The following is a 12,479-nucleotide window of genomic DNA, read 5'->3' on the forward strand; positions in this document are numbered from 1 at the left end:
ACTATGTTAATCATTTAAGATTACTTCACTAAGCTCACTGTCTTGAATCTTAAGCCCCTCACCCTTTAGCCATATGATAAGGAACATAAAATTACAGTGCAAGCAGAAGGTAATTCTACTGTTTCCAAATAAGGACTTCTTATGGGAGCAAATACACATCTCAAACAAAGCCATAAAAAATGGTGAAGCCACCCTAATCATAACCAACTATTCCTCCATAACACTAGTTTCATTATGTATATATATTCCAGTCAAATCTTTACAAACTGTGTTACCAAGTCACAATTTCCCCCTCTTTCCCCACCAAAACTGTGTAAGGATAACTGTACACATGTCCACGAAATAGAGGATGTAATTTTATTGGAGGTCCACAGGTAACTGTATCACATTAGGGAGTGGAAGAATTTTGTGGTATGGCACAACACAATACCTCACTCTAAACACTTAAACAGAAGGTTAAATGATATGCAACATGATCAAATCAGTAATTCGTCACCTTCTAGGCACCACTGATTAATTTAAAATAAAATTTAATAAATTGAAAAAATATAGTCCATTAATTTGTTTATTGTACTGTCTTTAAATGAAACAGCACTTTGAAAGTCACAAATAAAAAAGCAGCACTTTCTCTTAATACCAACACCACTGTAACACATACTGTAGCGTGGCATGCAAATCCACATCTGCAGTCTTTTTTTTTTTTGTATTAACAAATGGAATGGTAATTTTCTATTCTCAGATATTGGTAGCATAACATGTAAGTGCAGATCATTCTGGCCACAGGTGTGGTAAGCCTTAACAAGTGTGTATTACAAGAGCATAGAACACAGAGCATGACACTTACATCCAATAATCTTTCTCTTTTGTACTGTACATGGTGTTTGTTACAGGCAGACTTCCAACTTGGGGTACCAAAGCTTCAGGAAACAAGATTATTGACCTCTTCTGGTTTTATTTAAAAATAAAATGCAGTCACCATCAAAGCACAACCATTAGCAACCTGTTCAAAAATATGCCATAGCTCAATTGAAAAATAACTTGTTTTTTTAGTAGACTCCACTATGCGATATAGTTTCCATTATAGGTATGTTATGAAGTCTTATAGCGGTACTGAAGTGTCATTCCTGTTAATTAGAGATTTGTATAGACACCAGGAAATGGTGTGATGTTCAAAAAAGCTGTTCAAACTGAGCTAAGCTTCACGAGACCACGTACTGAGTCTTCATGCAATGAATCCTGGCTGGCTAGACTCAGGACGTGCATTGTATGGCTGTGTGTGATAGGACTTCCACTTGGCAGCATCCCAGGAGGTGATGGAGCTTCTTCAGGAGTGAGAAACTGATGACCTTCGTGTTCCTCTTTTAATGGTATGATGTCTGTCAAACCTGAATCTGATGTGAGATTTGGCATAGAAGATGGTGGTGTCGGTTGCCCTAGAGATAGAGCTGCACAAGGCCCACTGATAGAAGTCTTTCCTGGTAAAGGTAGCTCTTCACTAGTTATGCTTGGCTCACTCTGTAGTAGAGGGGTGGCAGCAGCCTGCAAAACGAATTTGGTGCTCTGAATGCACTGATCTTGGTCACACTGTAGAATGGAAAGGGTGTCAAAATCATACAACGCAAACAAAACAGAGAAAAAAAACCAGGGAGAATATGGACAAAGAGGTATGGAAAAGAATGGGATGTGAAGAGAAAAAAAAAAGAAAGCCATTAGTATCATACCATGGTTAGCCACCCAAAAATCCCATTGCATGCTGCCCAGGGAAAAAAAGAAAGGCACGCGTAACTGAGCCAATGCTTTGAATTATTATCAAAGTAAATTATGAAAAACATTTACAGTGTTCACTTAAGGGCTTCGGTAGTCTTTAAAATAGATCTAAGCATCTTTAAGTTCAAAAACACTAGGCAATTGTCTTCTTTTAACTGGTCTTCACATGCAGGAATTAAGCTACTACAGAAGGTTTCCAGAACAAGAATTCCTTTGACGCAGGTGATTTTTATAAAAATATAGTTGGCAATACAGCCCTTATGAGTAAAAATTTTTTCTTACATTATTTTTTAATACATGATATATACATTCTACAGAATATACTACACTATACTCTATATTCTAGCGGATGTGTGGAAATCAGGCAGCACTGCAGACGTATCAATTTGAGATCAACCTGAATGATTTTTTAGGCAGTTTCTTGACTAATCTTGACAATGTGAACAATCAATGTATAAAATAAAACCTTTTCTGGCAAGTACTGTCTCAAAAACAAGCAAAATTCAGCATAATATAAATTCAGTTCGGCTGAAGTGACTATTACCAGAAATGCTTTTGGCTCTACACCTATTCCTGTTGATACAAAATTATCACTTATTCCTTGAGATGATAAGACAGGTAGGTGTTTCAGTAATGTCCAGATAGCTAAGTGGGTAGTACACCTACTGCCAAATTTTCTTTAACACAAATTGGCATGATTTTTGAGAGCTTCCAAGGAAAAAATATATTTAATTCCTAGCCAGATCAGTTATAACATCTGCAGATTTTCAAAATCTTGTTAGATTCATTTGCCATAGTACTGTTCTGCTGTGTAAGAAAAACACTACAATCAATGAATACAACTATAAATCCAATGCAATGAAGAACATTTGGAAGCAAGTAAGCAAAATAAAAGATACGTCCAGAGGTAAGACATGCCTATTCACTCTTGTTATTTCAAGAATTCTGTTAAAGCAGTATGTTCTGCTTTATGACTAAGTTCTTTGATCTATATCAAATCACTATATGTTACAAATCCATCATCTTTTCCTATATTCCCATCATAACTATTGCTACTAACATCATAGCAATTCCCTAAAATGTCCCTTTGAGTTTAATAAGCCACTGTGATACACTCTAAGGAAACTTATGGAAATACTTTTGCTTCCTTTAGTATATAATGAAAACCACAACCAAGAATGGTTCCTCTGGTATTTTCAGGTTCTCCAGTTTCACCACTGAATAGCTTAATGGTGGATGCATACGTTACACTCAGAAAGTGTGCAGGTAGAGTACTTATCATAGTAGATAGGTAGTATTTAAAAGATGTATAATTAGTTTAGGACTTCCAGACCAACTATTTTTTGATAGGCAGAAGTCCAATCCTTACTCAGTTACATATTTCCAACACTTCTGCTTTCAGAAGGACTTCCTATTACATGAATTGAGTTCATATAAATTGTAAGCAATTTCCCCCCCACAAAATGACAAACAGCCCCAGCCAAAAAACTGAAGTGGTCCCCTATAATTTCAGGGGGATTACTCACAGGCTTAAAGCTGAAACCTTGCTGCAGTTACTAAGAAGAAAACTGTCAGCATCTTTTAAAGTCATGTTTTCAATTAGTAATTCAGTGTGAATAACTCATTCTTGATCAATATTCTGTTATTCACACCTGCTTACTTCAATTAAACTATAGCGCCTTCAACTAACCTTACTGTGCAGACCTCAAAAATATGTTAACTGAATTTTCAAACTTCAAAAAGACAGACAAAATCTATCTTCTCTGAAGAGCAGCAGCCAAAGCAAGGAATGCCTACTGCCACTGGGGTACACTGAAAACAAATAACATTAGCAACTGACTTATTGCTTTAGTGAACTTTCAGCTCTGATCTTCAAAAGGCAATCATTAATGTGTTCCAGGCAATACAAGTAATACAAGTACACCCTTTTAAATTAGCTGAAGGTAATTTACTTGAACTCATTGTATAGTCTGAATTCATTTTCTTACAGAACTCTACTGCATTTCAATTGAATCAATACTGGAAAAGAAAAAGTAGTCTCATAAAGCTCCATTAAGTAGTGTTATAAACTTCTTCAGGTGTTGTATTTCTCTTCTTCATTTTTCATGTACTTGTCATTTCCCTTATGCCTCTCTTTTCATTTAGATACAGTTCAGGTTTTCCTTTTCTTGTTCTGTTTAATGGTGAGCAGCATGAAATCTCTGGGAAAATACAGGCTGTAAACAGCTTTGGAAAGAGAATTAGGGCAGCGTTTAAACTAGAAAAAGTATATGTGCTCAATGAAGCCCTCAAAAATATCTGATAAAACCACAGAATATACAGGCAAGACTATTCTTGAGTCTAAACAGCCAACACAAACCTAAACAAGGAAATCAGACTTGTTTATAGGGCTGGCATGGTAGGTTTTCCTCCATTCCATATTTCACTCTTGACTGAATGAAATTTAGGGCCAGAAGCCTTAACTGCTACTAATCACACGAATTATTCAACACCAGGATTTCAAATTAAATTAAAAAACCTATGACTACAACAAAAAGAAACCCAAGAACTGAAATCTAAATAACTAAAAGTCTGTCAAAACTATTCCACCAGTACCTTCTTGCTTCAGACCTGGCTTTATTTTCCACTGTTTCAAGAGAAACAGCAGATTCTGAAGGTAAGATAAGTCCAATAAGTTCTACCAGTACAGAAGTTCAACTACATGCATGCATAGACATTTTTAGCCATCTCTATATTTATTTTCACATAAAAAGGCATAAATTAAAGCAAATTAGACAAAACCTAGAATTCTGTGTTTATTTCACAAATAATAAATACAAACAACTAAGGAAACAAATTTTTTTCCTGAAGAAAAATCTGTTTTTTTCTAAGCTACACAGAAAATACTTGGTAACATAGTTGTTGTACATGGCAATAGATTTTTCACATTTCCAAATGTGTTTATTTCTAAATAATCAGAGATCATTTAGTTTAAATTTTAAATAAACTTTGTTAAAAATTTTCTAAACACTAGTAACATTCCAGAATTGTTACAATTCTCAGAAGATGGAGAAAAGGAGGTTGAATTATCTCAGCATCTCTGAATAAAGTACAAACAATAAGAAGTTCAGAGGAGGCTGACAGTGCTACGAAGTAACAGGAAGGATGCTGAAATACCATACTAGGTGGATACAGTAGATAGGTAAAAAGTGGAGGGATGGAGCAGTATAACTGTTCCTGACAGGTGCAGGATTTCACAATCAAAATCAATGTACTGTGGATACTGTGCAAGAACTGAGCCACAAATCCCACCAAGTGAATGGCTCCACTATCAAGTACTACAGTGCACAATGAGCAGATCTATGATGAGGTAAAATAAATCTAGTTCATGCGCTCTGACACCGCACCGGGATATAAATTAAATTGCAGTGAACATGCACTATCAAAAGAATTGCTCCTAAAACATATCCCAACCCAAGGCAAAATGCTGAAGTTGATTTACTTGCATGTGCCCTTAACCCATTTTAACCATGAAGTAAAATGCTTTAATGAAAAACCTTGACTGTAGTGATGTTGACTTCTGTTTCAGGCATTTGGGAAGGACACTGGTAAATATACAAGGAAAGACTCCCAGCAAAATGGGATTCCTGTCCTTGCCGATCCTATTACTGTCATAATAGAAACTTACTGCTAACAATGAAAATATGAAAATCAAAGGAAAAAGTACACCAGGACTGTCAGAGTTACTGTTGCCTGGTGCAGCTGGATCTGTTTCCAGATGAGTAATAGAAATACTTATGTGAACACCTGGGAGAGGACTTTCCTGCACATCTCACTGGTAATAAATGCTACACATGCACTATGGCTCCTACAATTTTTAGTGGTACATATAAGTAAGAAAACACTCTAAAGAATTTGCATCCAGGAAAGAAAACAGAGAACTAGAAATAAGAGAATTTGGCACACAAGGAACTACCACCTAAGCACTGAAGAAGAGATGCCTAGGAATGCAGGAGTGCAAGTGAATTTCTTAAAAATAAGGAAATAAACCTGTCCTGACACAAAGTCAGATAGCAGCAAAGTCTATCAGTTTATAAGGCATTAGAGAACTCCTAGAGACATCATTGTAAATATAAACCAAACTAATTCCTCACCAAAAAAAAAAAAATGCATGGAGTGAGATAGTCTGTGTTTCCTCTCAATGAAATACTAAAGAATAAAATACCCAGTACCAAACCCCAAGGATCAGCTCAGGCTTTTAAGGGAAAGCTAAGTATTACAACAGTGCAGACCTAAGTAATGGTAGCTGGTGGGTTTATGGTGAAATTAGAACTTTTTTCGGAACACAAAATACACTTTAAAATGAAAGAGAAAGAATAAATTACAGAGAAAATTCTTATTTCATAATGGATGAGATACTGTGCTTCACACAAAAAGAAATTCTTAAGAATAAGAGATATACTTGGGCAATCCAACTAATAACAAGGTTGCAAAAATAATCAGCAGTAAAATGCAATAGGGAAATACTTTGGAAATAACCAGATGCATGGATTATGAGCTCCAAGTGACCATGCTTGTCATGTGGATAAGGATATTAAGAAGTTGGCTAATCAATTTACCAGATTAATTTCAAATTACATTGGAAAAGAAATTAAAAACTCTTGGAACATACTGGCAAAATAATAATTGTATGTGCTTCCAGTCTTCATAAAAGTAAATACAACTTCAGCTTTTAGTAAAATAAGGGAGATATTAAGGACAGAACATGAGAAAAATCTCTTCTATGAAGACCTATAAAAAAATAAAATCACAGTATGGGTTTATCAAGCACTGATTATAGCAATAATCCTGACTTTTTGAGATTGTGACAAACTGGGTCACTATCATGAGTAGGGTAGATCCTATATGAAATATTCAAAGTCTCAGAGGCAAAATTACCACAAAATTACCACAAAAGCTGTGGTAATAGTGCCCCACAAATGGTATACTGAATAAGAGATAATACATTGCACTGAAAACAAGCGTCTGGCAACTTTACACTTAACCTGATATTTATGTTGAGCTTAAATGCAAAAATGATGCTATGCTAAAAGATTCATTAAAATACATGAAAAGAGAATATAATACTAAGCAACCCAGAGAGATTTAAAGAGCGATAAGAGGCTAGTTGGGCGAGGCACAAAAATTCTATTTAGAAAGACACAAGTCACTGAGTAAAAGATTTGAGGGAAGAGAAGGAAATGAAAGAGGGAAGGAATAAGAGAAGACAATTGTGAGAGAATATGCTCATTAAAATCTTTATTTAATATCAATGGGCAGGATAGACATTTTAGCACGCTATGTGGATTAAGCAGCATAACATCTAGACATTAGGATTCAATGTTGAGATAAGAAGATGCAATGCATTCTGGAATAAAACTGGAGACACACCATAAAGGTGTACTGAAACACACTTCAGATTTCTAGTAAATTATTTCTTGTATGCAGAAGCATTAAGCTTGCTAAAACAGTGTAAATATCTCTGAAGATGTATAAATGGCTAAACCTCTGCCATCCCTAGACTATGATCTACACATGCCCTTTCAAGTCAAGGAATTTTACTTTGTCTGTCCTTATCTAAAATTGTAATAATACAAGTGGCAGTACCAGACACATCCCCTTCAACAGGGAAGAGAAAACAGTGTTAGAGAGACTGGTAAACTAAGCATGTCTTTAACAGTTTGCAACAAAACTGAAGGGAGAAATTTTAATCCTTATACCCAGAGGCCACTAGAAACCAACTGGTCTTGGATACAGACCAGGTATAATGAGAAAAATAGCATTACAGTCACATAACATATTCCTCCAAATCAAACTTGACATATTACATTTTTCAAGCTTTTTCTAAGAGATCATTTTCAGGAATGAAATCTGGACGTTTCCTAGTGATTTTGATAACTGTTTAAGAACCTAAGCCTTTCCCAGCTCATGTGGTGTGGTGTTCTAGGACATAAGAAGTTCAAGTCCTCAAAGAATTTGTGTAATTACCAGTATTACACTTAAAAATCATAACAGCTACCTATTTGAATTAAAGTAATACCATAACAGATTTCTCCATTCCTAGAGACAAACTTAGTCAATTTTCTATCAAACTAGCACAAGATATTCTCATTAATATCTAGGAATAATGATAGTGTCTTCTTATAATGCAAGTATAATCCTTATAATGATAAGGTAATTTAATGCCAGGGACATACTGTGGGTTTATGATCCTCACAAATAAGAAGCCTTGACAGAGTCAGAAAGTTTGGTAATCCCTGAAAGACCTCAGCCCATTTCTAAGGTTTGCTTTCTCTTTTTTTTTTTTTAAATGCCCTTTTCTCTCTTCAGAGTTATATTATTTTGATAATCTGCATTGAGCATTACCTTGTTCTGCTCAACTGCACCTCACAGAATATTCAGACTTAACACTGTGCCTCTAATAAGTTTTCTTGTTAAAGAGACTAACAAATCTATTTAATCCTCAAAATAGTACGTAAAACCAGCTTAGGAACTAAACCAAAATTTTTACACAAATTTATCAGTGACACAAAAACTAATCTGGCTGAGAAGAGAGAGTCTTTTCTTCTTTTGTTCAAAAGAAAGGCTGAATTATGTCAGAAGGCCTTGTGGCTTCCTCTTTTTTGGCAGAGGGAGGGTGTCCATAACTCATGACTTCTTGGACAAAGTCTTAGAACCCACATTATATGAAGATATGTGGATAACAATTCAGAAATAGGCACATATGCAAGATGCTTGCCTTTGGAAAAAGATCTTTCCAGTTATTCTCTTCTTCTTGGCACTGGAAATCCTATCTTCCATTATGATAGCCAATGCTACCAGCAAAAAACAAAGTAAAAACTATTGGCACAGTTTCAAAGGTGTTTAAAAGTTTTTGTTGTAACAATCCAGTTGCCATTTTTTGTTCATTGCAAGTTCAGTGTCCTCCTGCTCTTTCTTCAAAATACTTCTCCCCTAGAAACTTCTCTTTGTTCATCTTTGCTTTTTTAAATACATTAGTCTATGCAAAACCGCAGTGCACAAGCAAGGAAGGAAATAAAGTATGAAGGAAGTGCCATACAAAATAACAATTAGCTGGAAAATGACGAACCAGAGCAAGTCCATGATACTTGAATATTCCAGTTGAAAACACAGCAGGTGTCAACAGTAAAAGTCAAAATGCCAGTATATTCAATAAATCAAGTGTAGAAAAGCCTTTTTTTTTTTTTTTTTAGAATCCGTGAGCCATAACTATTACACTGTGTGAAACATATATTAAAAAGAGCCTTGGGTTTTGGTTTTTTTCTTTACTGTTAATAAACAAGTCATTCCACCCAGTGTGTCAGCTGTATCCAGTTAGTTATTACTTGATTAGTTCACATGAAAGTGAAGAAGGAAAACATTCACAGGAATCTTGATGAACAACACTATGGGATGATTCCTACCATGTTGCTCTGAGATTGTGTGGCCCCATACATAGTAATGCCATTTGATGGTCCTGCTAACTGCGGTGTATCCGGTTGTATAAATCCTCTTCTGTCAATTAAGCTACAGAATAATCACAATAAAGAAAAAGAGTTAGGAATATTTCTGGTCAATAACTACTTCCTCTCAATAAAAAGAATGTCCTCTTTTACTCAACTAAAGCACAAGACTTCATTTGCACTCATCAGTAAGGTAGTTCTTCCTTGTGATACTGCCTATCACACAGTTATACATACTACTACTTTTCTGGATTTTTATCACAGACAGTAGATTTATAAGCTTACCAGCAGATACCACAAAACCAAAGAATTTTAAACCATAGGTGTGAAAACAAATTACAAAACTCACTAGGGCACTTTGATTCAGCATCCCTTCTGAAGGTTGGTTTTTTTGCCAGTTTTCACATCTAAATTAAAACTACTTAGTCACAAAATTTAGTAAGAAAGAAAGAAAGATGAACTTTTGTTCAGACAGAAAACTTACTCATCAGGTTTTTCATGACAGCTACTTAACACCGCTAATAATACTCCACTGTGCTTACCAAAGTGATGCACTCATAAAATTGCTTATTTGCATCTAAGAAAATGCTTTGTGAAGAAATTACTAAACATAAGTAAAAATCTACATAAGATTTAAAAAAAAAAATAATAGAATGGAATAATCTAACCTAATTAAAGATGCTTAAAAATGTTATATGATTTATTATATCAGAAGACTGATTAGACCTATGCTGACAGCTATGGATCAAATTAAGATTTGAAAGTAATTGTTGAGTACATATAAAATGCATTCTGAATTTGCTAGCATAGATTTAAAATGAGAAACCATCTTTAACAGAAAGGAGAAAAGTTTTGATTATTTACAGATCCTCTCTCCCTGCATTGCACTCTCAAAGGCACTTGAACATTTTGAATTTTAAGCTGTAATTGCTGGTAAGCCACTTTTCCAGAATTTAAGGGAAAAATTAATATTTAGTGACTTGGGACACAGCTGAGATTAAAAGTAAAAAAAGCAAGGATATAATTTACATTTTACAGTCAGTAAATTTTTCCCCTTGGTCATAAAATATCTCCTTGAAGAACTTCTACATATTATTTTGACATCTAAATAAGTAATGTTGCTGCATGGAATAGGAAAAAATGTACAAACTCTGTTAAAACACAGGAGCCAATGCCAGTTTGGTCTAATTGCGTACTGCTACTTTATCAGCCTAAGATGTTATTTCAAATACTGAGAAACATGATGTAGTTTTAATGAAGATTTTCATTTGGAGTCAAAAGAATTTGAAGTGTGCCAGTAAGCTTTTATGTCACATACTTTTATGAAAAGCAAAATGGCAAAATTAAAGGGCTGGCTTCAGGCAACATCCACACAGGTAGGAAGCAGACATAAGGCTACTCTTTCTCACCAGTGTTAACCCAGTATGTGGAAATCATTACCCAGTTGTCTCTAATTTAGGAAAAGACATCAGTCTCTCCTGTTGACCTTTGACTGCTCAAAGAAGAACCACCTCTGATATTCCTGATAGCAAAGCCAGAAAATCCCACTTCCAACTAAACACCTTGGCCATTGGACCATAGAGTCATTTACTTTCTTCCTTCTTGGTAGTTCAGATTCATCACTACATAATTCCAGACAAAGCAAAACATATCAACTGATGAGTATGTCACAAAAATAATCTACAAGATCTCAGCTAGTCTCTACAGTGAAACTGTATATGTAGTGTGTGAACTATGTAATCACTGAGCACTGGAATAAGAAAAGAATGAAGTCTTTTCAGCTGGCAGTTTTATTTCTCTGCTCTCAGCTCTGTCCTACATTTTGTTCAAGCTGAAAAAAACATCTCTAACCTTACATATACAAACATTTTGGATTTCAAAAGTGAAAATGTAAAACTTAATCCATTGTGCTTTCTTTTGAATTGCTTTGGTGTAAGATCACCAAATTCAGCTTAATGTATATATGTTAATAGTATTAAATAAAAAAATACTGTCCATTTAAATAAAACGGGTCAAAAATGAACAATTATCAAGCTGCTGTAGACTAAAGGTTCATAAACTCTCCTAAACTCATGAAACATTTGTTAGATATGTAAGAGTTTAATAAAATTTCAAGTTATCCTTTATGCAATGGTTAACTACTAGCAATCTTCCACTGCTGTAAGTTAACTGCAGTGGCAAAAGTTCAAACAACAAATAAGTTTATTTTCATTTCAGATGTCAATCTTAAATATAATTTAGAGCATCTGATCACTAATTTACTTTAAACACAATTTACCAATTTATCTTTTTCCTACTGAAGAAAAACCTAATTAAAGCTTCTAACGGACACTAATACAAAACTTTAGTTTTATTGAGTCAACTTACGCAATCGCAAAGAATAATTCTTTCATCAATAATCAGGTGGCTCTATTTATGTTAACAATGCTTTTGATACTCTTACCTTGGAGAGAGGGGCCCACAGAGTGCAGCACAGCAATTGGTAAAGATGTTGCCATAACTGTAGGGATTATAGTTCTCTTTACCTCTTTTATTTGACCATGATCCTTTAATCTGAAGAGATATGAACAATATACATCACATGTAAAACAATATAGAAAATGGCTGGGACAAATTAAGGGTTACCAAAGCACCAACATGCTACTTGCAGAAGCAGATCACAGAAAACCCATGGTGACATGTCCAAACAGCTTAGAGTTTTGGGCTGTTATGCAAGGCTGGATCCTAAAATCTTAAAAGTGAGCACATGCTTTACCTCCATAGATTTAGACAACCCAAAATTTCAAAGAATCAATATATTCACAGTAAGAATTTCATCATCTAAACCTAATGGTCTAAGTTTACAAATAATATGGCATATCACATGATACAGTTCACAAATGGCTCTAAAATATTGTGAAGTATCTGCAGCCATTACTACCTTTTACTGCATATTACATTTTTCCTTAGCTAGTTAGTTTTTCTGTTTGTGAGATACTTGAGAGCCTGAGTAAAATGTCTTGCTGTATTCAATTGGGGATGTAAGTTTTAAACTAAATTACTGAACAGTTTACTTGAAATTCAGACATGTTCCACTGCTGCAGGTCGCTGCTATCTGTCTTTCAACAATCCAAACGAGACATCTATTTGAGGGAAGTGGGATAGCGGAAGCACAACAAGTTCACATAGAGAGACAATGTTGGCCTAAACCTAATAATTGAGGAATACCAGAGTATCTCATCTGTCTTACTA

The 12,479-nt window shown here is 34.8% G+C and overlaps 1 protein-coding gene across 5 annotated transcripts in view; it reads right to left on the reverse strand.

Annotated features, from left to right (window-relative positions):
- Positions 1 to 336: 336 nt before the first annotated feature.
- Positions 337 to 12,479, reverse strand: part of ZDHHC14 (zinc finger DHHC-type containing 14) — a 99,881-nt gene continuing 87,738 nt past the window's right edge. For 3 of the 5 annotated variants that reach the window (XM_027631195.1, XM_027631166.1, XM_027631174.1), the window contains 3 exons: positions 11,692 to 11,801; positions 9,210 to 9,312; positions 337 to 1,584 (listed from right to left, as the gene is read on the reverse strand). In XM_027631195.1, coding sequence (XP_027486996.1) covers positions 1,183 to 1,584; positions 9,210 to 9,312; positions 11,692 to 11,801 — 615 coding nt within the window. In that variant the 3' untranslated portion in view covers positions 337 to 1,182. The remainder of the gene's footprint in view (positions 1,585 to 9,209; positions 9,313 to 11,691; positions 11,802 to 12,479) is intronic. The other 2 variants (XM_027631189.1, XM_027631182.1) reach the window with 1 other exon arrangement.

This window comes from Corapipo altera, unplaced genomic scaffold, assembly GCF_003945725.1.
Source record: "Corapipo altera isolate COAL_440 unplaced genomic scaffold, ASM394572v1 2b, whole genome shotgun sequence".
NCBI lineage: Eukaryota > Metazoa > Chordata > Aves > Passeriformes > Pipridae > Corapipo > Corapipo altera.